At 41.0% G+C, this 25,304-nt stretch overlaps 2 protein-coding genes across 3 annotated transcripts in view; both read left to right on the top strand.

Annotated features, from left to right (window-relative positions):
- Positions 1–533: 533 nt before the first annotated feature.
- On the top strand, positions 534–11,758 carry cab39l1 (calcium binding protein 39, like 1). 2 transcript variants are annotated; one of them, XM_044127454.1, is made up of 9 exons: positions 534–936; positions 4,994–5,133; positions 5,259–5,423; positions 5,550–5,668; positions 6,457–6,625; positions 6,729–6,788; positions 6,893–6,958; positions 7,043–7,186; positions 8,036–11,758. In XM_044127454.1, exons 2-9 carry the CDS (start codon positions 5,017–5,019, stop codon positions 8,225–8,227), a joined length of 1,032 nt encoding a protein of 343 aa, XP_043983389.1. In that variant the 5' UTR covers positions 534–936; positions 4,994–5,016; the 3' UTR covers positions 8,228–11,758. The 2 variants fall into 2 exon arrangements, with proteins under 2 accessions (XP_043983389.1, XP_043983390.1); XM_044127455.1 differs by lacking the exon at positions 534–936 and adding an exon at positions 1,286–1,334.
- A 7,916-nt stretch (positions 11,759–19,674) lies between these two features.
- Positions 19,675–25,304, top strand: part of gpc3 (glypican 3) — a 147,561-nt gene continuing 141,931 nt past the window's right edge. Inside the window, exon 1 of the mRNA XM_044127787.1 lies at positions 19,675–20,234. Coding sequence (XP_043983722.1) covers positions 20,072–20,234 — 163 coding nt within the window. The 5' untranslated portion in view covers positions 19,675–20,071. The remainder of the gene's footprint in view (positions 20,235–25,304) is intronic.

The raw sequence follows: 25,304 nt of genomic DNA, 5'->3' as shown, positions 1-25,304 counted from the left end.
AATACTGTCTGTTTAAAGTATTTAAATTGTTTGTTTGTCTGCCATGTGTAATAAATCAGTAAATAGTTGTAATTAATTGGTTAGTTTCAATTAATTAAAATCATTTATGTATTTACTTGTTAATGGACTCATTTTAATTTTTAGATTTTATTTTTCAAGCTTATCTACTGACTTGCCTAATGTTTAAGAAACAGATTATTTTAATTGTATATATTTTTGCTTGCTTGATTTTTATTAATTATCTTCGCTAAATACCTTAAACAAATTAATATGTTTACTTTTAGACTCCAACATTTTCTAGTTTCTTTAGTAGTTTCTTTAGCTTCATTTTAAACCTTTACTTTAATAGTATGAAATAGTCCCAGGTCTTGTCGGGTTTTTATTTATTTTTTTTAAACACAAGTCAGATGCGCTTAATTTTCTTCGCAGGTCAGCCCGTCAGAAGAGCTTCCACTGATGACTTTGCGCTTCCCTCCTCCACGACAAAAAAAGCGTGAGCCGTAAAACAGGCGCACCCCGCAGTAAAGAGGGCGTCTCAGTGAGTTGTGCCGCGGACGCGCTGATTGGCTGACGCTGGTGATCGTCACTTTCTACAGAACAAGCAGAGCGCAACACACCCGCCCAGTGTCCCCGGGATGAGAGAGGACGGCTGTTTCGCTAGAAAAAGAACAGGGAAATGAAGTTGTCAGACAGGCTAGCCCCGCAGCTCTCCCCGTTCAACTCGGCCCCTTTCAAGTTCAGAAGGCAGCTTTAGATGACAAAATCAGCGCTATGACCGTCAGTTAGCGAATGTCACTCAGCTACCGGACTATCAGATAACGTTCCCCACAGTTTAGAGTAGCGACACACAGTAAAGAAAGTGGAGGCAACTTGCTATCTCGCTAACTAACCTCTAGCAGTCGAGTGTCTTTCGGTTTCAGGGCGACACCGCATTTGGTGAGTTTTGATAGCCTAAAATTTATATTTATTGTTTTTCTGTGAGGTTTCTTTAGAACTTGTAAAGGTGTTTTTGTGGTTAGTTCGGCCGGTCTTCGGTGCTGCTAACTAGGTCAGAAGCTAGCTGTACTTTCCTGATGGACCGAATGTAACGTTGACATTTTAACGTCGTTTTAGCCGTAACATCCTCCTTGACGTTGCTGTTGAAAGTTAGCCTTTGTCACTCGCCTGGCATATGATTGTACACAAAACATTAATGTATGTAATATTTGGGACAGAAGTAGTAACCTATCTTTAAAACGTTCAAAGTTATGCAAGTTTACCAGTGTTGTGGTATTTTTCAGAGCTAACTTTAGCCACGGACGGATTATGAAACGACTGGCTCCAGGGGCAACAAGGTGCCCACCAGCCCCCCTTCTCTCTCTCTCACTCACACTCTTTATTCAATTGCATTTTAGCGCCATGTTACTTCTTTTTATTTCTTATTTTTTGCACCTCTTAGTTGTTTGGTATTTCCTATTTGACCATAGAAAATGGTCAAATAGTTGTTTGATGTGGGTAATTTTACCGCTTTGCTATTTTAAGTGGTTGTAATTTTTACCATTTCTGGCTATGCACAAAGGTCCTTTTTGGAAGTTTTCAAAAGGGCAGCAATTAATAACATTAGGGTGGCTCAATAAACCCAAAAGACATAGCAGAATTTAAATTTTATCATGTTGTAGTCTATAGAGGTTGATATTATTTAGTTCATAGAAACAAAAATGTACTCAAGTATAAATAAATTGAAATTCACAAATATATTAACCTTTTCAAGTAGTTCAACCTCATTCTCTCCTGTCTTGAATTAATAATTTTGATATGCATTAAATATGTTAATGCATATAGGGCTTGCCAGCAAATTTGTAGGGGTGGCCACTGTTTTGCTTTGTTGCCACTGGCTTTGAAATTGATCTTTCTTCAAAGGGACAGTGTGTTCTAACAATTTTTTAAGCTCCTTCCAGCCTGGGAATCTCTTAGCTCCTGCTCTGTTAACGTAAAAAAAAAAAAAAATCCTGTCATCTTTTGTAGTCTGCTGTAACCGCATTAAATTTCTACTAATAGAGTTACTTTTGTTAAAAACAGTAGCTATAATCTGTCATATTTCATAAGTTTAAATGGGCTCAAACAGGTAATCACAACAAATGGAAATATCCAACACAAAGTCTTCAAAATGAAGCATGCATTCAAATATAATTACGTGTAATATTCTGGCATTTTCCTTCTGATCGTCATGATTTATAGTAATAATTGACTAACTCTCGATTACCTACCTGGGATAACAATTAGTTTATTTTTTTAAATGTTTTGTACCTCAGTTTTTATGTTTGTACTGCCTCATTATGGCAGTTCTAAAAATTTTTAATGTTTCTCTTTAAACCATTCCAGGTACCAATCTGTCAAACTGCCATTTGTTTTTGCTTTTTTTTTAAAAAATTGATTTGATCATGTAGGAAATTTGTATCTCCCTACTTTACATTGTAGCTTGATTATTTCAGGTTTCCATGTGTTTGCATGTAATTAAAGTACGAGCGCCTCCAGAGGTCATGAGGGATTGAGCTTGTAGCTTTTACTTGCGCTGGAGCTGAGAGACGACAGCCACAATCTACAAGAACAAAGATGCAGAAACATGTGCACACATTTACAAGTGTGGTGTATGTCACATGATGTTTAGGAACCATTGAAAGGTCTTAAATTAATGAATCCCAAAATAGTGAAGGCCTTGAATTGTCTTAAATTTATTTTAGAAATTGGTTAATCTTAAATACAGTGGGGCAAAAAAGTATTTAGTCAGCCACCAATTGTGCAAGTTCTCCCACTTAAAAAAATGAGAGAGGCCTGTAATTTTCATCATAGATATACCTCAACTATGAGAGACAAAGGGAGAAAAAAAAAATTCAGAAAATCACATTGTCTGATTTTTAAAGAATTTATTATTTATTGTTTATTAATTTATTTATGGTGGAAAATAAGTATTTCGTCAGTAACAAAAGTTCATCTCAATACATTGTTATAGAGCCTTTGTTGGCAATGACAGAGATCAAACGTTTTCTGTAAGTCTTCACAAGGTTTTCACACACTGTTGCTGGTATTTTGGCCCATTCCTCCATGCAGATCTCCTCTAGAGCAGTGATGTTCTGGGCCTGTCGCTGGGCAACACGGACTTTCAACTCCCTCCAAAGATTTTCTATAGGGTTGAGATCTGGAGACTGGCTAGGCCACTCCAGGACCTTGAAATGCTTCTTACGAAGCCACTCCTTCGTTACCCGGGCGGTGTGTTTGGGATCATTGTCATGCTGAAAGACCCAGCCACGTTTCATCTTCAATGCCCTTGCTGATGGAAGGAGGTTTTCACTCAAAATTTGACGATACATGGCCCCATTCATTCTTTCCTTCACACGGGTCAGTTGTCCTGGTTCCTTAGCAGAAAAACAGCCCCCAAGCATGATGTTTCCACCCCCGTGCTTCACAGTAGGTATGGTGTTCTTTGGATGCAACTCGGCATTCTCTCTCCTCCAAACATGAGTAGAGTTTTTACCAAAAAGTTCTATTTTGGTTTCATCTGACCATATGATATTCTCCCAGTCATCCTCTGGATCATCCAAATGCTCTCTAACAAACTTGAGACGGGCCTTGACATGTACTGGCTTAAGCAGGGGGACACGTCTGGCACTGCAGGATTTGAGTCCCTGGCGGCGTAGTGTGTTACTGATGGTAGCCTTTGTTAATTTGGTCCCAGCTCTCTGCAGGTCATTCACCAGGTTCCCCCGTGTGGTTCTGGGATTTCTGCTCACCGTTCTTGTGATAATTTTGACCCCACGGGGTGAGATCTTGCGTGGAGCCCCAGATCAAGGGAGATTATCAGTGGTCTTGTATGTGTTCCATTTTCTAATAATTGATCCCACAGTTGATTTCTTCACACCAAGCTGTTTACCTATTGCAGATTCAGTCTTCCCAGCCTGGTGCAGGTCTATAATTTTGTGTCGGGTGTCCTTTGACAGCTCTCTAGTTTTGGCCATGTTGGAGTTTAGAGTGTGACTGTTTGAGGTTGTGGACAGGTGTCTTTTATACTGATAACGGGTTCAAACAGGTGCCATTAATACAGGTAACAAGTGGAGGACAGAGGAGCCTCTTACAGAAGAAGTTACAGGTCTGTGAGAGCCAGAAATCTTGCTTGTTTGTAGCTGACCAAATACTTATTTTCCACCATATTTTGCAAATAAATTCTTAAAAAATCAGACAATGTGATTTTCTGGATTTTTTTTCTCCCTTTGTCTCTAATAGTTGAGGTATATCTATGATGAAAATTACAGGTCTCTCATCTTTTTAAGTGGGAGAACTTGCATAATTGGTGGCTGACTAAATACTTTTTTGCCCCACTGTACATTAATCACAGGTCTTAAACATTCTCTTGACAGGACTATTTGATTTACTTTTTTTTTTTTTTTTCTTGCTGGACTTTTCTGTCAGGCAAAAGTTTGAGCCACACGCAGACATCCTCATTGCGTTCTGGGACTCACTGCTAACATCCCCTTGCTTCCTAGCTAGCTTTTTTTTTTTTTTTGTATCCATCATGGGTAAGTGCAAATGTATCACCAGTTGGCTGGACTGAGTTTCTTAAATTCCATTCATAGTGGTCTTAAAAAGGCCTTAAATTTGTGTTGGAGAAACAGTGTATCATATTTAAACGATTTGTAGTTATCAATATTCCATGTGTACTTCCCTACTGTTTCAACTTTGGGGGAAAAAAAAAAAAAAAAGCGACGTCAGGAACCTCGCTGAGGTCGCTTCTCTGCTTCTGTCAAACACAACACAGTCCTGCGCCGCATCAGCGTCACACGACAAAACAAATATGGCCGACCTCATCCACCTCCCGAAACGCATAGAAAAACAACAGCAGCACGAACATCGGTTATTAATGTCACCCCGGTTTTACTCGTGTCATTGCTGTTATATTGTTAATCTCTAATTAAAATGTTTTATTTCTGCAGTGATTTTTTTATTTTATTTATATTTTTAGGATTGGATTACCTGTCTTCAGTCATGCCTTTTCCTTTCGGGAAGTCCCAGAAGAATCCAGCTGAAATAGTCAGGAGTTTGAAGGAGAATGTTGCACACATGGAGAAGTTGGATGCTGCAGACAGCAAGAAGTGCGAAAAGGTTCGAGACGTTCTCGTTGCTGTTGTTTTGATCTAGCTTGTTTTAAACAGATTTATTATTTATTTTTATTTTTTTTTGCATTGTTAATTTGCATTACACGACCCGATTATCCTTCTTGTTTCAAGGTTGCGGAAGAAGTGTCCAAAAACCTTGCTTCCCTGAAGGAGGTGCTGAGTGGGACAGGGGACAAGGAGCCTCACACTGAAGCTGTGGCCCAGCTGGCGCAAGAATTATACAACACCAACCTTCTCATCGCACTCATCGCAAACCTGCAGAAGATTGATTTTGAGGTTGGCGGCGGGGGGGGGGCCTTATTTCCTGTTTAAAGTTAGCTTTGCAGGGACCTGCAACGATCAGAGTCTACGCTCCTGTTCGTATCCGAACGTCGCATGTTGAGCTGAGTCATTTTATTGCAGGGCAAGAAGGATGTGGTCCATTTGTTCAGCAATATTGTGAGACGTCAGATTGGCAGCCGCACACCCACCGTCGAATACATCTCCACGCACCCAGAAATCCTTTTCATGCTTCTGAAAGGGTGAGTCCTGAATGCTCTTTATGTGATTGTTTGTGTTTAAACATCCATGCGATAAGGTTAAAAAAAAATAAATAAATAAATAAAATAATCAAACGAGAAACAAAACTGTTTCCTTTCATGTGTTAGGATTTTTTTATTTTTTTCCTGATCTCTTTACACACAGCGGTAGGTAGCACTTCTGCGCACCGCATTGAGTTTCGACAGCTCCCGGAAGAACAAGCAGGAACTCGTTGCGCTCACCTTTGTGGTTTCATATGCTGATGGAGAGATAGAAGAGCGCTGGTTTTACAGCTCTTGGGAAAAAAAAGAAGGCCCCACCATGCCGTAGAGAACAAAATTCAGTTTTAGCGGCTCTGACCTGGGACCGTCTCAGGCAACTTTCAGCAGATCAAATACCATCCCAGGCAGCTGTGTGTTGGATTGTTGTTATTTTTTTGCTGGTTTTTGATTGAACCTGATCTCTTAAAATGTCATGTCGACAGAGAAGACCTTTTAGCGTAATTGTTGGGAGGGCAGACTTGAAATGTTGACATTTAATACCGAAGCGGTAAGTTATTTCGCCACTCATGTACTCTCCTCTCTGCACGGTTGTCTGTGTTTTTTGGCCAGCTACCTCGCTGTGAAAGAAGAGCCGCAGATGCAGTTTTGTTGTCGGATCAAAAGCGGTTCACGGGCCTGAGTGCTCGTCGTTTGTCTCATCTGCTGCTCGGTCTCGTCTAATTGCTCGGGTTTTGAGTTTTGCGTGCGACTGCGCTCGCAGCTACGCTGACATGTGTCAACCTGTGCAGATACGACAGCCCAGAAGTGGCTCTGAACTGCGGCATGATGTTGAGAGAGTGTCTGCGTCACGAGCCGCTCGCCAGGTCGGTGCTCTTCTCCGAGGATTTCTTCCGCTTCTTCCATTACGTGGAGCTCTCCACCTTCGACATCGCCTCGGACGCCTTCGCCTCTTTCAAGGTACGCCATTTCTATTTTTCACTGGCGAGCTGTGCCCGATCATTTCTGGCTAATTGGTCCTCCTTTATTTATTTATGTTTTGTTTTTTTTTTGTTCTTGTTAGGATCTTCTCACAAGACACAAGATGATGTGTGCGGATTTTCTGGAGAACAACTACGACAGGGTGAGTGGTTTATTTTTGTTTTGTTTTGTTTTTCTAGTCTGAAGTTTTCCGTCATTCAAACGTTGCCTATTCTGTGCTCAACCAGCTTTTAAAATCTCCACCAGGTGTTCACAGAGTACGAAAAACTGCTGCATTCTGATAACTACGTCACCAAGCGGCAGTCTTTAAAGGTTTGGATACATATTCTTGTTTGAATTACACTTTGATTTGAGCGTACATTTTTGCTTTACTGCATTTATCTACTGCTTGTCCAGCTCCTGGGAGAACTCCTGCTGGACAGACACAACTTCACTGTCATGACAAGTTACATCAGTCGAGCAGAGAACTTGAAGCTGATGATGAACCTCCTGCGAGACAACAGCCGCAACATCCAGTTCGAAGCATTCCACGTCTTTAAGGTGTGCATGCCAAAATTCGTCCCGAGATTCTCACGGTATGATGAGGTTGAAAATACCACGGTTTCACTGCATTGACGCACAAAAAAAAAAAAAGATCTACAAGCGCGATCTAAATGTTTATATTTTAAAGTAAAATGGCAAGAATGAGTCTATGCTTCATGCGACAAGAGAAAACTCAGGGGATTCCTCTGGCATCTGAACCAGGGTGTCCACCTCTTTAAATTCATGTAGATGGAGTGAAGACCTGGAAATCTCTGAGGTTCTTTTAAAAAAACAATGCAAGTTGGTCTTAAATTCATTAATTCTAGGTCTTATGGGAGCTTTCTACCAGGCAAAAGTCTGAGTCGCACTCAGACATCTTGATTGTGTTCTGGGACTCAGGCGCTTGAGAGGAGAATGACGTTGCATTTTTGGCTGAAATTACTAAAAAGAAACGGCCTGAAAAGTTTGAACATTCTCTCTTTTTTTTCCTGTTAGAATTTTTTTTTGTCTGTGCCATAAATAAAATATATGTTGCATTATTTGTTTTGTATCAAGAAGAGGTTAATATCCGGAAAATATTTCACAATTATGGTACATGAAGCTGCAGTGTGTAACTTTCATAAAACAATATTTTTTTACATCATTGTTGGAACTGTCACTATGTCGTAACAGTATGGTATGAGATGGATAATATATGAAAAAAATTGAGCTCCTTAGCCTCTCAATCAACCTCATGTTCTTGTTGTGCTAAGACCCGCCTCCTGGCTCTGATTGGTTGTTTTAATAAATATCACCCCTTTGGTTCACATAGAAGCTGGGTGTATTTATATGGAAAATGTTTTTTTTTTTTTTTTTACATTTCTTAAGGTTTTTGTTGCAAACCCAAACAAGACGCAGCCAGTGCTCGACATCCTGCTGAAGAACCAGGCCAAGCTGGTGGACTTCCTGAGCCACTTCCAGACGGACCGGTCCGAAGACGAGCAGTTCTGCGACGAGAAGAACTACCTGATCAAGCAGATCCGAGACCTGAAGAGACCGACCGCGTCCGAGGAGTCTTAGAGCCGGAGAGGAACGACGTGTTCCACTCCGGGGGTAGAGTTGTAGAGGTGGAGCTGCTGGAGGGCTGAGTGAGTCGAAAGTGGAAAAAAAAACAACAAAAAAACCCCAAACCTTTTAAGAATATAATTTCAAATAGAAAAACATAGGAAAAGATGATTCGATTTCTCCTTTTTCTGGTTTAGGTGACTCCATACGTCACCCCGTGTGAGCCGAGAACTGTTATTTAAACCACAGTGCTTCTTATTTAGTGACAGTGGAATGCCTTTGCTCTGCTTGTGCAATGTTGGATCTCAAACTGTTACTCCTTCACGTAGAGTGTTGCTAAAAACTTCCCGACATTTCCACGGGCTCTAGAGGTGTTCTCATAAAGCGAATTTCCTTAACTTGTCTATATTATAAAGATTGAAATGCTGAGAGGTAAAATATATTATTTTTCTAATGTAGCTGCTTCCTCCAAGTGATCCACTTTGCTTTATTATTTGCATTATTGTACATTTTCTCGGTCTGTCTGTCTGTCTGTCTGTCTGTGTGGGAGTTGAATGATCTCTTTGAAATGCGGCCGTGGCAGAGGGGCACGTGTCTCTGTTTGTTGGCAGGGTCGGCAGCCAGGGTCTTTGCTTGCTTTTGCTCGTCTGGCTGCAGTCGGACGTGAATCCAGCAGTGCTGTGTTTGTCTATGCAGGGAGCACAAGTCAAAAGCGACGAGGAATCGATCAAATCTGTTACGGATTTTTTTTTTTTTATATATTATTATTATTATTATTATTATTATTATTATTCTGAGGTTGCGTCTGGCAACGCTTACATGACTGAAATAGAAAGAAAGAATCAAATAACGCTCCAGGGTTCTCAGCCAGACAATTGATCTCGCAGAAAGCGCTCCATGTCATTTCCACATGCAGAATACTCATAGTACTACATTAATGAAGCTTAATAACTAATAACAGCTGTTTGCATGGTAATGGCTGCACTTATGGGTGCAGCCCCAACTGGACAAACAGTTTGGTTTTTAGTTTTTGTTGCTCTAAATATGTTTAGAGACGCATCGATTAGAGTCTGGTGGCCAGTTTCCAGTGACGACATTTCTTTTCTGGAATATTATTTCAAAATGAATAACATCAGTGTCCAACTTAATACTTCAGAAGAAAATACATATTTGCCGTTATCTGGTGTATTGTTAAGCCATTGATTTATTTATTGCCTTAAGCAGCCTTTCTGTGATCACTCATTAACCATTTACGTCGGAGGTGATGTCACACTGTGTGAGGGAGTGAGATGTTGGTGTCGCACAGCTCTGCGGTTGAGCAAGATTTTAATGCCATTTTAAACCAAAGACAAAATGATTACAGGTAACGTTGGAAACTCTTTGGATTACCACAGTTAGCATTGCTAACAGCAGTCTCTGTGTGTGTATTCCTATGGTCAGTAAAACTTTACCTTAACTCTAATATTTCCAAAGTCTTGCGTTTTATTTTCAGAGTGGTCCATGACTAACAGAGTTAGATTAAACAGAGCCTTCCTGTTATTCCCTCGTTTAAACAACTCCCTGCCGTCCCAGCTGACATGCGTCTCTAAAAAAAATACCTTTCTTTCTGGAACTGCCTTAAAGCTTTTCTTCCTTCTACTGATGGCGTGTTTAAATCCTTTTGATTCGGTAACAATATCCAGCGAACTCACACGTGATGTGTTCACTGATAACAAACTTTTAAAAACTGGTGCAGCAGTAAATCGTCCTATCGGGGCCACCAATTACTGTCTCTGTGCAACTCTGCTTATGGTGAATAATTTAAATAGACTTTTAATATGTTTGATGTTATAATAACACTGGGGTAGGTCAGATTGTCGCGGCACAGTAAAATTAGAAGGACAGTTTGAAGAACGTAGCCTGCCTGAGCCTTTGGGCGGCGTTGGGGACCAGTGCTGGTTTTACCGCTAATGTGCATTAAATATCCTGCTAGAGCAATTTATCTTAAACCTTTTCCCCTTGCCATTAAAAATCCAAAAGTCAAGAAATCATTTGAAAATTGTCATTACCACCTCACTAGAACATTTTAAAAAGACGGTACACTTTTGTGCCGCTTTAATTTCTCAGCGGAAAAGAAAGTTTGTGACATTTGTCTGGTTGGTGTAGCTCATGTTAATTCATAATGAATTGCATTGTGCCACCGTGTGATGGATGGTGCCTTTTTTTTTAAAAGACATGTAACTGATAGTACAGGTTGTGTAAGACTCTAGACCTCTGATCATGCTTATAAGCCAAAGTCACAATGACGGGAGATGTCATTTTGTAATTTTTTGAAAGTAATGCAGAAATCTCTTTAAAAGAATAATTTGTAACTCCACAACGTGAAGCACAATTCTGTTAACATGCATAGGGGAACAAAAAAAAAAGCCAAAATGTGTAGTGAGGTTAAATTTACATCCCCAGGAGTTTAAAAATCTTGCTGTTTTTAGGAGTACTAAAACTAAAACAAAAGTAAATAAGACTTCGATTTAACTTATATTTTAAACACATTTTTGTTTTATTAGCTGATTATGTAAAAATTAAATCCTTAAGTTTTTTTTTTTTTTTTTTTGGAGATTTAAGTCCAGTCATGATATGCACTTTGAGGAAGAAAAAAAAGGGTGTGTTGTTCACAGCTATTCCCACCAGGGGGAGCTGTAGGCAACAGCTGGGCGCCTTGCTTAATGTTGTACAAGCGCAGCATTTCAAGTTTCTGGAACCCTACCTCTTATTTGGAGATAACACAGGACTGTGTAAAAGTCTCTCTTCTCTTTATATTTTGCTGATGAACTGAAGCATGCAAAAACAGGAATGGAACTGCAACAGATGAGGCAAAATCAGAGTTTGTGTTATTCTAATGTGGTTAAAGGTAGTCTATGCCATGACTAACTGAGCTCTTACTGCTAAACCCCCCCTTGTTATTTCTTCATGAAAACACCTGTAAGTGTTGACTTCCTGTTCTGTCGCAAGAGTGTCCCACTTTGATTGATATTGAAAAACAAGTATCTGAAAATCGACTGAATTATCTGACAGATTGGCCCGAACTTAATGCGCTTATTTTAATGTCAAAGAGTTCACAGGTGATTATTGGTTCAAGAAAAGTGACACATTTTTTTTTCTAAAAATGGTCAGATGAAAACAAAAGACTGAAAAAGTTGTAAGAACCTTCGAAAGCCTGAAGAGCCAATCCTTGGACCCACTTTAAACTTACAGCAGGCGAGTCTTTGAAAGCAAATTCAAACACATGACTCAAGACTTTTGCACAGTCCTGTACATCTCTGGCAATACCACGTATACATCAAATTTAATTATGAAAGATCAACAGTATATATTCCTTGATTATTTTTTTTTTAAGTTTCCCTTTTCTTGTGCTTATTAGTTTTTCATTATTTTGCTACCTTCTCTTTTTCACCCTTACTTCTTCCACACTGGATATTTTATTTACCATGGGAGCAAATTAAGTGTACATAACATTACAAAGGATAATTGAAGTGTGAACGCATTTATGAAAATAAAGTGTTTTGGCGACTTGTGTTGTGTTGCGTGGATTTTTCTATGCTCATGTTCACAACCGCCAGGACAAAAACCTAGAATCAGTACTTGAGAAGGACGTTCAGTCATTTCTTTGACCATGTGCCAAAAAGAAACCACAAATATGATTAAAAAGGTATAGCTGCTGAAGAGACTACCTTCATACCTCAAAAGCCAAAATTAAGGTTTTGATTAATACTGCATCTCTTCTTCAGATTAAGTAAAGTATTGACATCATAGCCCAATAAACTTCACAATGATTTCTTTGCTGCCCTTTGTCTGGGTTTTCTTGCACTTTAACATCTTTGCAGTGGGCTTCGCTACTGAAAAAGTGATTTCTAGAAAATGTATCTACTTAAATTTGGAGTTCAAAGTGTCACAGCCAGGCTTGTTTGGAAACTGGCGAATCTAGAAATGATTCTTTCTGTCTAGAGAATGTCACAAAGCTTCGGGACTCCAGGGATACTAAAGCCGTTATCCACAAATGGAGAAAACATGGAACGGTGACGAACCTTTTCATCAAAATCACTCCCAAGAGGGCATCAAGGACGCAAAATAATCCAGAACAAGATATCCAGGTTTAACAAACCCTGAACATTTCCTTAACTTTTCTGTGCATTTATTCGTAGCTAACGCTCCAGTTTTAAATGTTAAAGTCCTTTTTGACAATAACCCATCTTCCTATATTTGGAAGAAACAGATTTTCTTAATGGATAAAAATGCTTCAGTCAGAACCAGTTGAGCTCAAAATGCTCCCACGATTATTATTTTTTCTCTTTTTCTCAAGCTTCCACTTGCCTGGGCTGGCTAGGACAGCTCCAAAGAACTGTGTTTAACATTAGAACCAGCGTCCGCATTGTCCGCCAACAACTTTTTCCTTTCCCCCTCCCCGTACTGTAGTAGGACAGGCTTATCGCCAGAACTCAAGCACATGCTTCAAAGAGTCTCGGGTTTTCCCTTCACAAAATGACTTCAAAGGCGTCATGGAAGGAAGCTTAACTCCAATCATCTGCGCAGAAATCCAGAGGGAGTCGTCTGGGTGTTTGTGACGATCATCCCCTCTCTCTCTAAAGTCCCCAGTGTCTTTAGCTTAAGCCCAAAACGTAACCCAATGTTTGAGGATTCCTACACATTCTGGAAAGGACTCGATTAAAGGGTTTCCCAGAAACAATTCCCACCCCCTCCCCCCCAAAAAATGTTATTCTGTCTCTACTAGTTGTCTTCTATCTATTAGTTGTCTTCCATCCATCTAGACTGGCTACTGCGGGTTGCATATTCAGGACAGAGATCTTTTATATTTACTTTTGGAAAAATGGGCTACAATTGGAATGATTAATCTGGAAATTTGAGTCTCAATTTTGGACATGAGAAACCTATATGGACCCTGGACTTTAACCTATTCTTGATGTGCATCCAGTTTCTTTCCTCAGAGAGGCTTGAATTTCAAAGAGGCTGCTTAGAACTATTTGCAAAACTGCATTCCGATTTGTTTTTTTCTTCTCCCCAAAATGAGACCATAAGAAATCTTTCTGCCTGCAGGCTCCATCAAATCAGGGCAGAGTGAGACAAAAGGCATCTATAACCCTTAAAGTTCACCAATCACAGTCTAATCAGGAAAATAGCTGCAGCATGGGAAAGTAGGTTAAAGTTGAATAGGAGAAGAAGGCCTGCAAAGCTGCAGCGCTTTCCCATAGAGAAGGGGAGTGTCACCACGCTTTGCCAAGAGGATCTACATCTATCAGCTCTCCTGGCTCTGCTCTGTGACACTACTGAGCTCTTGAGTGGGGCCGGGTGGGTGTGGGACGTGGGGGCAGGGTTTCAACAGGGGTTACAGGTCACAAGCCTCATGGGCTTCCTTGACCAGCTCGGCATTAGACGGCGGAGGAAATTGGATCAAAGAAATCCCGTTTACGCATCTCCGGTGTAAAAACTGGATTTCACAGAAAGGACCTCTTCTAGCGTCTGAAGCCACGTTTAGACAGACTACCTTGGCGAGGGAAGGATTTATGGGGGACATCCCGACAGAGCACTCCTGTCCCCACCCCCCACAAAGAGAGGAACAACTAAAGAAAGATGCTCTCGCAGTTTTATGCATGACAAAACTTTTTGTTTCTGGCAAAGGGAGAAGGGTACGGAGGAAGACTGATGGTTAACAACATGGCTCCATTCAAACCGGGCAGGACCAAGGTAGGCTGTCTCCCAATCAGTATGGTTGCTTTAATGCGCTTACAACCCACTTTGTCGTGTTTTTAAGACCAAGGAAATGTAGCTAAATGTTTTCGTGCTATGTTTAGCTGATTAGTTAAACGCATTTTGCTCTTTTATTTGTGTAATATTGTCTGAGTTTTGAAGTTTCGCACCAGAACTCCTAGAAAACTGTTTAATATTTACGTTCACGCGGTTTAAGCAGCTGGTAGAGGTTGTATAAATTAGCCTCCATTTTTTATTTTTTTTTTAATTGAGGCTGGCAATGCGCATGCTCATTGTGGCTTCATAGAGGCCTCGTGCGGGCGCCACTTTTAAAACTGAGTTTATTGAGCTGGGCTAAAAACCTTAATCGACGCCAAGTGACGAAAAACGTAGCTCAGCCGAGACAATAAAAACACAGGCCCGCTATCCAGAGTTAAACTGAAGTATTTTGAGTTGATATCGTTTTCTTTTTGATTGAAGATCATTGATTTTAGACTCCGCCCTGGTTCGTGGCCTTCGTGATGCGGATAACTGGAGAAGTTTGTGGAAATTTCCCTTTTGAAGCCTCGCACAAGGAAACTCCGCTGGGTCAAGCAGACCGAGCAACCTGGGGGAAAAGCAACAATGAACGTACTGCTGACTTTACTGTCAAAAGGTTGAAGCATTTTCTCCACTTTTCCCAAGTTATTAGTAATCTCCCCACCTTGTGAAAAACGGCTGAAGTGAGTGTAGCTTGAACAAGTATGTTACAACAGCGAACTTCAAATTGTTTTTGTGATTTCACGTTAAGTTAGTGCACAATTGTGGAGAGAGAGAGCAAGTGAAGATGATAGTTCTGCATGTATCCAAGCCCCCTTCTCTCTGACTGTCCAGCTCTACTAATCACTTTCAGTCTCATCATTACTAAAGAGAGTAGATTTATGTGTAATATGGTGTTTGTATTAATTAGGGGTCTCCAACCTGTGGAGCCACTGTGTCTTTGGACCCATCACAATGGCTCTTAATCACTTTGAAAACATGATGGAGAACCAACTAATGTAATTAAATATAGATGTAATCACAATTGCATATTGTAGCAGTTAATTTTATTTTTGCATGCAATAATTAGAGATATTACAGAAGTATGCTAAAAGTACAAGTGATATTTTTCCAAGGCATTTCTCCTTTTTTATTTTCTTCTTTTTTGCTAGCTTGATGTGGACGTTTTCCAGACGTCGACATCGAATTGAAGAAAAGGTATTCATTCTCTTCCTACAATTTTCTCCCCCTTTATGTAAGTATATAAAGTTAGAAATGAAATTGTGGTTCTTTACAAATGACATCTCCTTTTTCTACATATTTATCAAAAGCTATCTTTCTTTGTTTTCCTTTCAAAAGATCGTTTAACATTTGCAGCTCCAAACAAGTTTCTTTCAGCTGGACGGAGGGTAAGAATGGCTCTTTGAAACGTAGAGGTTGCCGACATCAAAGTGTTGTAGGAAGGCCTCAGAGGACTTTATCGATCAAACGGCATCATGAAGGAACACGGCAAACGAGTCGACGAGAAGGCTGTTGCTTATAAACCCAAGTAGTAAGTAATCCATTACTTATGTCGATTGGTTATTTATTACTTAAAAGTAATGAGTAACGCAACAGTAATAAGAAATTGAAGTGGTCCCAAAATAGAGCCGTGGAGGACACCCCAATAGATTTATGCCATTCTGGACAAACTGTTGTTTAACATGAATGTAATGAGAAGCCTCTTGTAGATTATTATGGTATGAAAGAGAATTGTGTGGATCAACACTAATCACAGATTCAGTTTATCATCACTGAAATGTTTTAGGTGTTTGTTTGTTTGTTTTCGGTCCGCCTGCCAAATACAATGACGTTGAAATCTCTGGTTTTTGTGCGTGAACAGCTGGAGTAAAGGCGTCAGGCATCACAAGCCGTGTTTTGGAGGATTTTTAATTGGACTTGTTTAGAACTAAAATTGGTTGTAAATATTCTGCCCTCACTGTACAAAGGATCCAGTCCCGACTTGACCTGTTTTAGGTATTTTAGAGCTTAAGTTGAAGTTGATTTAAAAGCGGTGAAACAGAACCTCTTGCTCGAGTCCAAAATCAAAGGCTGCGTATCAGAGAACTGGTTCCCCCCTGCGCCCAAACAAATCCATCTCATTCTGGCTTAATACTCTCCAGGCTAGTTCTAGAAGTGCGATTTTTACATTACACACTATTTCATGTCTGATGGATGCCTCGGCGTTGCTCAGACTTTGTGCACAGCATCAAATTGCATATTTCGCTGACAATTTGCCTTTGTTGTGTTTCAGATGTTCCTGGTTTGGTTTCCTCTCTCTTCCTGTGTCACAGCCCTCTAGTTAAGGTGCATCTAGTGTAGTTAGTGAGTCATTTCAGAATCTACTGCCCTAGTTGCTCCTTCTGGCTGGAGGGCTTGTTCGTTTTCAGGATCTTCTTGCAGTGAAATCTGCTGCAGATCTCCAATGTCTTGCTTCTCTGATGATGATTTATGTTGCAGTCCCTTCTGAAAATATTAACAAGCCTTCTCCATGTTTTGTCAGGAGCCATTGTCCAACTTCAGTGTATTGAGTTTTGGTTTTTATGTGATTTGCTAATGAAGTAGGGAAACATTAAGTGGAAGGAAGACTGGTTTTGGGAATGTCTTGCAAAGCAAAATCTGAAAAGTGTGGCATGCATTTGTATTCAGCCTCTCCGAGTCAGTGAGTTAAAGTATTTTTTTATCATCTCAGACCAGCATCAATAGCTGGATTTTCATTGATCATACAGTTGCGCTAATTGGAATTACAAAAATAAATTAGCTAAACGGAAACGCACCAATTTTTGAAAAAAAAAAAAAAAAGTTTTCCACTATAGAAGATTTTGCGCCAGGACGAGGTTGTTTTTCTGCTGTGGTAACATTTGCGTGTCTTGCAAAATTGCAACGGAAACACTTTGTGCGATTCACCGCTGGACGTCACTACTGGCGGAACAGACGAAGCAGATGACAGGAAGTGGGAGGAGGGTGATGACGGCGCGACATTTTTTTTTTTACGATATCGTGCGAACAAACTTATTCATGTACGATTTCAATTGCGTTTCTTATTTAACGTAAAACACTGAAGTTGCTAAATAGTTTTGTCCGATATTAATAGCAAAGGGAAACGGAGCTGAACACAAACGGATGTTCTGCTTTTCATATCTTTATCTATAAACATATATATTTTTTGAAGCAGTATTATTACCCGTTGTCATATTTCCAGCAGTATGTTGTTGTTGTTTTTTTTGCACAGACATTCCTGCCTCGGATTGTTTAAGTTGGCCGTCCTGTCGACTCTGCAGTAGAAAAGTGCTCTCAGTGCAGGTAGTAAACCCAACACTACTGCAGTCTGAGCACTTAAAGCACTGCCGGTCGCCTCCCCTACCGCCTGGCCGCCCTCCTCTCCACGCTGCCGCGAAAGGCTGCAAGTGAGCTGAGTTTACGGCGAGTTTTGTCGGTTTGCTCTCAGCTTCTCTCCGTGTTTGCTGTGCAAATCCATGCAAAGCTCTCCGCGGCTCAGGCGCACAGAGGTGTTGCTCTTGTTCTCCGTCCGTTCCGGGCTTTGAAGAACACTTGAAAAGACGAGAAATGTCCGTCACCGCAGGCACCAGAGAGGAGGGCCCCTCTCATGTTGTTGTTATTGGAGGTATTTCAACATGTCTGAACAAAAGCTGCTGCTTTCTGATGGAGGACATCGCAGTTCTGGTGTCTAACATGGTGGAAGCCATTAGATGTGGCGAAGCGGGTGTATTAAGTTGCAGCACTCTGAGTGGAAAGTGGGAATTTGAACCGATGTGATTTATGAATTTTTTTCAGAGCAGATGAGATGCTGTGTGGCAGACTGAACACAAGATGGCGCCATTTCAACTGTAATGGTAAAGGATTAAAACAGCAGAAGAGTTCATTTGTTGTTCTGGAGCTACAGTAATATGTATTGTAGCAGTTTATCTGAAAAAAAAAATTTCTTTGCAATGTGATGTTAACGCTAGTATGCAAACATAACTTTGAAGCATCATACTTGGAACTTTATATTATAAGGTTACACTATATAATCATTCCATTATAAGAATGATAAAAATGAGGTTGGTTGATGTAACTTTTAATTTGTTTGTTCCAGATTATTCTGTTACACTTAATCTGTTTGCATAATAAAACCACATAGCGGCTAATCCTGCATTGTTTTTGTGTTTGACACAGTGGTGCCCCCAAGGGAGGGGCAGAGGGGCCTTGTCCCCCCTCCTAAAAAATGTTGGCCACCCAAAGGAATCATAATAAGGTCAGAGAAGGCCGTACTGACTCATCTTCTTCAATTAAGATATAAAACCCAATAAATAAGATTTTATAAAATGAAATTTGGCTGTGCCTTCCTTAAATGTTTACTGGCCTGGCCATACTGAAAATTAGCTGATTTGACATCTGATGCCTTCAAAAGATGACCAAGAAAAAAGATTTTCAGTTTTTTTCCATGTGTGTCATTTGAATGGTTTGAACAAGTGAGCCTCATCAAATGCTATTGAACATGTGAACATGGCTGAAGAAAAAAAACCCTAAAGATGTTATGCTGGAGTTTAAAAAATATATAAAAAAATAAAAGCTTTTTAAGTGGATGATTTGGTGACGCAATGACTCCAAACTGAGGCAAAACAGAGAAATGAAGAAGATTTCTGAATTGTAGTTAATTTATCCTGGGCTGGAACACCTGCAGGTCGACTGACTCCAGCACAGATGTGTAGCAGTTCACAGAAACAGCTGTTGTATTTGGTTAATGCTTCACAGGAAGGTGAAAAATCTCATGTTTATACTCTGAACAACCTGACATCCCCATGTCCTCACTTCCTGTCATTTTAGAGGAAACGTATTTAAAGGGGCTGTATGATGCAAGTGACTTTTTTTTTTTTTTTAGCTTTATGTCATCTTATATTTTCCCCTCATTATTTCATACATGTTTGAGGAATCATTTAATCTCCCATGGCAACCCAGATGTTTAGGCAAACACCCAGGTGGACCTAACTCCGCCTTCGAGACGCAGCTCCTCCTCAAAGCTGCAGTTTCTGAGCTTCCAACACACAACGCACCCTTCTCTTGTGACTCAGTTCCTTCAGACTAGCCAGCAGCAATTAGCAAACACCTGGTGGAACTGAGCATCAGCTGAGCTCATTATAGGAGCTGCTTCTCAGTGAAATGCTGGTAAAAACGTTGTGAAAGGGTTAATAGAGGAGCCATGTTGTGATGACTTCCTGAAGGCGGAGTTTCAGAAAGAGCAGGAGCTTCTTAAAGAGACGCAGGCCCAATTTCAACGCTTTAAATTACACAGTAAAATTTCCTTCAAGTCATATTGTATATACATACCATTTTTTATAATTGTAGGTAACATATTGTTGATTATGCTATAAAAACAAATTTTCCTTCTGATTTTGATTTGAAACAGAAGATTGTTGCTTTGGTATTGCAAGAACTTTGCACTTCACTCCCTTTATAAACATTTTGAACGCAGCTGTATGTGACGCGACGCTCCAAGCCCGCCGCACTGACTTATGGGTAAACCATAAAAGTTCAGCTTCTCTTTTACCTTCGCTGCCATTCATTCGAGTAGACGGCAGCAGTAATCTCTTCCTCGTGTGCCCACTCATGCTCCCACCCACGCTCGGCCGGTCGGTGTATCAGCCCACATCATCACCAGCTACTATTACACCAGAGGAGAGCTGCTTCAGGTCGCGGCGCGCGCGTTTCGGGAGCGCGCACACAGACCGTGGGGCTGGTCCGTTTGCGCGCACAGCTGTGATTTTTTTTCTTTTGGAGGTAAGAGGGACGCGGGTGAAGTTGCTGTCCTCGGTGCGGTTTGGAGAAGGAGCTTCAGTGGAGCAGCTTTCAGCGCCATAAAAAAAAAGAAAGGAGGCTGAGTGAGGAGGGAAACATAAGGATGCTGATCCAAGCAGAGTCAGCGGGAGCTGCAGCTTCTCTTCATCACCGCCAATCCCGGTTGTTCCGTCTGTAACTTTTTAACGAGCTGAAGTTCACCTCAGCTGGTTTTTTTCTTTTTCCCGTTACGTCCGGTTTCGCTCCGGTTCCGCCGGCCTCCCTGCCATGGTGGCCGTATCGGTCCACGGAGCGCTCCTCCTGTGCGCCCTCCTCCTCTTCCAGCTGTTCCCGCTTCCCGGCGGACAGGCTCCAAACTGCCACGAAGTGCGCGCGGCGTTTCACGCTCTGCACCCCGGCTCCAAGTGGGTCCCTGAAAGCCCGGTGTCAGGTAACTTCCACATCTAGATTTTGTGGTGGTGGTGGTTTCTTTTTTTTTTTTCTTTTAAGTTCCATAATGCACTTCAGTTATTTTCTCTCCTCTTCTTTCTTCATTCTTCTCGGCCGAACCTCCTCCAATATTCTCTAGGGGGAAAAAAAACTATAAAAAATCTATCGCCCACGTTGAGCATCTTGTTAAAGCCGCGCTGAATAGGTACCATCTGCAAAGCTTATAGAGAATCAATTTGTTCTAATATTGATCCAAACACGAAAGCGAGACGCAATCCTTTACAGCCCGAAATCTGGAAGCAGATATGAACATCTGCCTGCAGCTGTTAGAAACTCTGAAGTTTAATGTTCTCTGATGTTGGAAGTGAAAACACAAATAAATAGATACTGTCTGGAAAAAGTATTCATTATCTCTTGAACTTTCACATCTTACCACAAACTTCAGTTGTGTTTTGTTGCGATTTGATGAGACACTCAGTCATAGTTGGAATGGGTTTTCACCCACAAAAAATCTAAAATGTGTGGTGTGCTTTTGTATCCAGCCCCTGTGTGTGGAAGACTGTTGAACCGCACTTTGTGACGATTTCACAAAGGTACGTCTCCGCAACAGAAGCGTCGGTTTTCAAGTCCCAGCGCAGATCGATGGGGTTCAAGTGTGGATGAAATTTTATGGGATGTAAAGGTGAACCGTTTTCCTGAGAGGCGAACTTCCACCCAGACCTCAAGTCTTCTGTAGCAGGTTTTCCTCAGGATCGTCTTGTGTTTAGCTCCATTTATCTCCCGACCAGCTACGGAAGAGAAGGATCCTCGCTGCACGACGCTGCTCCACTCGTGTTCCTCATGCAGTCCAGAAACGTCTTTGTTGATTTGAGCTCGTTCTTCTACATGTTTGCTGTGTCTCCTGCTTCAACTGTAGGGCTTCCTATTTATTTATTTTCTCTTTTGGGTGACGGTGGGCATTCTTCTGTAAAAGCAACATTTGAGAAGTCACTAGATTGTCCCTCCTGAGCTGTGGACTTCATGTCATGCTGCTTGTTCTCCAACAAACCTCGGAGGCCTTCAACAGATTGCAGAGATTAAATTACAAACATAGTTTGTATGATGTAGTTTTAGGTCCATGTTTAAAAACAAACAAAAAAAAGGAATAAAGTCACGTAAGAATAAAATTGTACTATTATGAAAATAAAGTTATATCACAAGAAGCAAAGTTGTACTTGAATAAAGTCATGATATTCTGATAAAAAAAAAAATCTTTTAATATGGCCCTGATACTCTGTCATACTGTTTGCTTTTTAGTAGCGCTGAACTTTGTTTAGGGGTATCAGAGTAAAAGAGGTGGTGAATACAAATCCCCCCTGCAAACTTTCCTTTGTCTTTTCGTTTGATCGCTATTTGATCCGTCACATAAAATCCGTTACGTTTGTGATTGGAATGTGATTAGAAAGTGATACATTTAGCACCGACCTCCTGCCCCGCTGTGCAGAAACCGGCATGTCGGAGCCTGTTGCTTACGCTCCGATTCAGCATTTAAATGCAGAAGACGCTCGTGCCGCAAATGTTAATTGGGCTTTTCAGTGTCGCGTTAGCATGGGGAGGTTCCCCGGGTTATCAGCTTTCTCTCCGGCCCCAGCATGGGATCCTGGTGCTCCTACACGACTCTTTAGAGCTCTGCAAACGCTCCGTCGTCTCCAGAGAGCGAGACAAACCGGGAAACACTATGCGAATTAAACAGCAGGGGGGAGGAAAGCGAGATGCACTTTGAAGCCCGTTCTGTCATGCCTCCTCCCCCCCTCTCGTTGCAAAGGTAAACGCCGGCTGCCGGGCCCTCCTTTACCTCCACACATCCATCTTTAATCACACACCTTCCACCAGGGCCATCCAGCGTTTTATCTGGCAGCCAGAGGGCGAAACACAGCAGCGGGCTGAGAGAAATATTTAGCCTCCCCAAAGCCGAGGCAGAGTAGGTCAGGCAACCTTCAGTCGGAGAGCCGGCGCTCATGTGGAATGAGTTCACAAGCCACTAGCAGGGCTCTTCTACTGCAGATGGAAGAGGGTGCTGGCTGGTTTATTAGAGGGGATTCAAGCATGGAGCGGCAACTTCAACAAATCAATCACAAAGTCCGTTTGGATCAGGCAGTACTTGGTAAAAGGATGCCTGGACGTCAGTGTCAAAACAGAAAATTAGGTCGGCAACGCTTAATGTGCCTGATTGGACAAAATTGTCTTGGCTGTCAAGTTTCAAACAACAACGCAGATTTGCTTTTTCATCGTTATCCACCATAGTTCTCAGCTGAATTCAAAACATCATGGACGTCTTATAAACAGAATTCGCTGATTAATTATTGCAGCGGGTCAGGATCATTTTACGCTTTGATTTGGAAGCTTGTTTTCCTCTCTTCGTCGAGACAAACGGTTTTATCATGCTTGCGTTGTGTAACTAATTGTGTTTGCAACTCTTTGTGCACATTTTCTCTCTCTCCTTTTGGTCACTCACTGTCGTGTTTTAGCCGCTTCAGTCCTTATGTCACATTTTAGAGAATTTCCGTCATAGTTTAGTTGCATTTCACATTTATGAGCCTTTGATTTAAAAACTAACATTTTACACAACAACCTCCAATTTTATCCTTTACCCTGAAAAAGTGCAAGCAATATCAGGAAAACAAACAGCTGTAATTCTGATGCTGAATATTGCAGGGCATCAATTATAACTAGCACACATTTTGCTCACTGTTACCAGCCAGACTTCCTTAACCAGGCTAATGCCATTGTAGGAGTTCAGGAAGGTAATGACTGTCGATATCAGCAGTCTGAGCAATTCTTAAATTTAGAGTAGCAATGCTCCAATATAAAAGTCAACCAATAGCAATATTTGATATTAATATCACTGCTACATCCGGTAACCAGTGTTTATTGATATTATGACATTTTTTTCCCCCCTAGAGTTTGCCAACTGTAGAAAAACACACACAAATGCCAACAGGATGGAAATAAATATAGGTTATTAATATTGGTCTGATTTTACTTATCCGACTGATACAATATGCTAAAGACTAACAATTCTGATGTCAATATTTCATGTTTCACTAATTTAAAACAACTGGAACTATGACAAAGTTGGAATGAGACACATATTTATTCTGCCACCATCAGCATTGATTTGACTAGAGTTACAGAGTATATAATGCATTTATTGTTATTGCAAATTTACCACCGTGAGGTTTGCTCGTAAAATATTTACACTGGCAGTGATATATTTGCTGATGCTTCCCGGCTAATGCTTAACTATTAAGACGCTTTGCTGAAGTCTTTAAGAAAGAGCTAAGCTGTTTAACTGGTCAAACAGCAGATGTGGGCAGAGTCAACAGTACAACCATGTTGTTGAATTTGAAATTTATGATTTTATTTTTTCCAGTAGATGGCTAGTCTGTCAGGATTGTATGTTTGTATGAGCTGAACAACCCAAACATTCATACAGACACTTATGAACACAATACACTAGCTGTGTTTACAAATGTGCACACAACTTTGTCGATATTCTAATCTGGGGGGGGGGGGGGGGAGGACAAAACAATTTTGCAACTGAGGTATTTCCAAGAGCTGTTGCCTTGCAGCAAGAAGGTCCTGGGTTCGATTCCCGGCCCGGGGTCTTTCTGCATGGAGTTTGCATGTTCTCCCTGTGCATGGTGGGTTCTCTGGCTTCCTCCCACAGTCCAAAAAACATGACTGTCAGGTTAATTGGTCTCTCTAAATTCTCCCTAGGTGTGAGTGTGTGTGTGAATGGTTGTGTGTCTTGTATGTCTTTGTGTTGCCCTGCGACAGACTGGCGACCTGTCCAGGGTGAACCCGCCTCTCGCCCGGAACGCAGCTGGAGATAGACACCAGCAACCCTCCTGACCCCATTAGGGAAGAAGGGTGTAAGAAAATGGATGGATGGATGGAGGTATTTCCATCAAAGAAACAATCAAAATTATGTGAAGAAGTCTGTTCACTCGATGTCATTTAAAAAATATGCAGCGCTACCACTTCCTGTCGTCTTCTTTGTCATTTCTGCCAGTAGCAACATTAATTTGTTGTTCATGTGACTCGTGTGGTAATAAGAAAGTGTTTCCATTGCAGTTTTGTGAAATTCATCAGTTTCTATGGAGCTGAAAAACCACCTCATCCTAGTGTAAAAAACGTTTAAGAAAAAGACGCGAGTGGTTAACGGGAAAACAGTACTGTCAAAAAAGATAAAGATTTCAGTAGGGCACTTTATTGTCTAGAGGAAAAAAAGGCACATGCTCTAGCACCTCCTACTGTCTATCTGTGGATGTTCTCACGTGGACATGTTCTCAGTGCAGCAGGTCAAAGGTTAAAGATGTGACAGTGAGGATGATATGAACAATAGGGGAAATGAGAAGTGGCCTGTATCAGTAGAGAGGAGCTGGAGCTGATTCACAGCCTTGTCCGTAGGAAAGCGAATCAGAAATGTAATATATGTAGCGCCTGAGGGTGAAACTTCCCCCAACCCCTTAAAAAACAAAAGTTTGCTGTTTCCTCCAGCGTGATCCACTGCGAATTCAGTGCAACAGCATCACACAGAAACAAAACCCAGTGCGGCTGTGGGAGCGCTGCCATACACGTCTTTGTTGAAGCTGCTGCTGTGGGAGTTTCAGGGCAACTTTGATTAATAACTGGATGATTTTTGGGGTGTTCTGAAAAAATATCGGAAATCGGTCCGACATCAACCAAAAAGTGAGCATGGAATTATATCGGCCTTCATCTAACATCTATGATAGAAGCACCCTATTGGTATTGACCGATACTCAAAGCTGCGATATGTGTATCGTATCAGTAATCCTGTTTCAATAAGCAATTAATCACATGATCATTTAAAATGAGCTCTATGATTTTGATTTTGATGATTCATATTTTTTGAAGGGAAATTTGGTTAGAGACTTCATAATAATATTTATGATTTTGTTTGTATGTGGGTTTTTTTTTTATTTCCGTTTTATTTGTTTTTGGTTGTTTTATCTGGATATTAAAAAGTCTTCCAGTTGTAATGTGGAGGGTTCTGTACACCACTGAA

Source organism: Gambusia affinis, linkage group LG09 (assembly GCF_019740435.1).
Source record: "Gambusia affinis linkage group LG09, SWU_Gaff_1.0, whole genome shotgun sequence".
Taxonomy (NCBI): domain Eukaryota; kingdom Metazoa; phylum Chordata; class Actinopteri; order Cyprinodontiformes; family Poeciliidae; genus Gambusia; species Gambusia affinis.
The sequence above is the reverse complement of the archived record's forward strand: the minus strand, read 5'-3'. Positions and strand labels throughout refer to the sequence as shown.

Excerpts from the sequence above, each read along its gene's own strand:
- cab39l1 (XM_044127454.1), top strand. The coding sequence starts at position 5,017 with ATGCCTTTTCCTTTCGGGAAGTCCCAGAAGAATCCAGCTGAAATAGTC. Across the intron at positions 6,626-6,728 it reads ACGCCTTCGCCTCTTTCAAG|GATCTTCTCACAAGACACAA; the intron begins GTACGCCATTTC and ends TGTTCTTGTTAG. Across the intron at positions 6,789-6,892 it reads TGGAGAACAACTACGACAGG|GTGTTCACAGAGTACGAAAA; the intron begins GTGAGTGGTTTA and ends AATCTCCACCAG.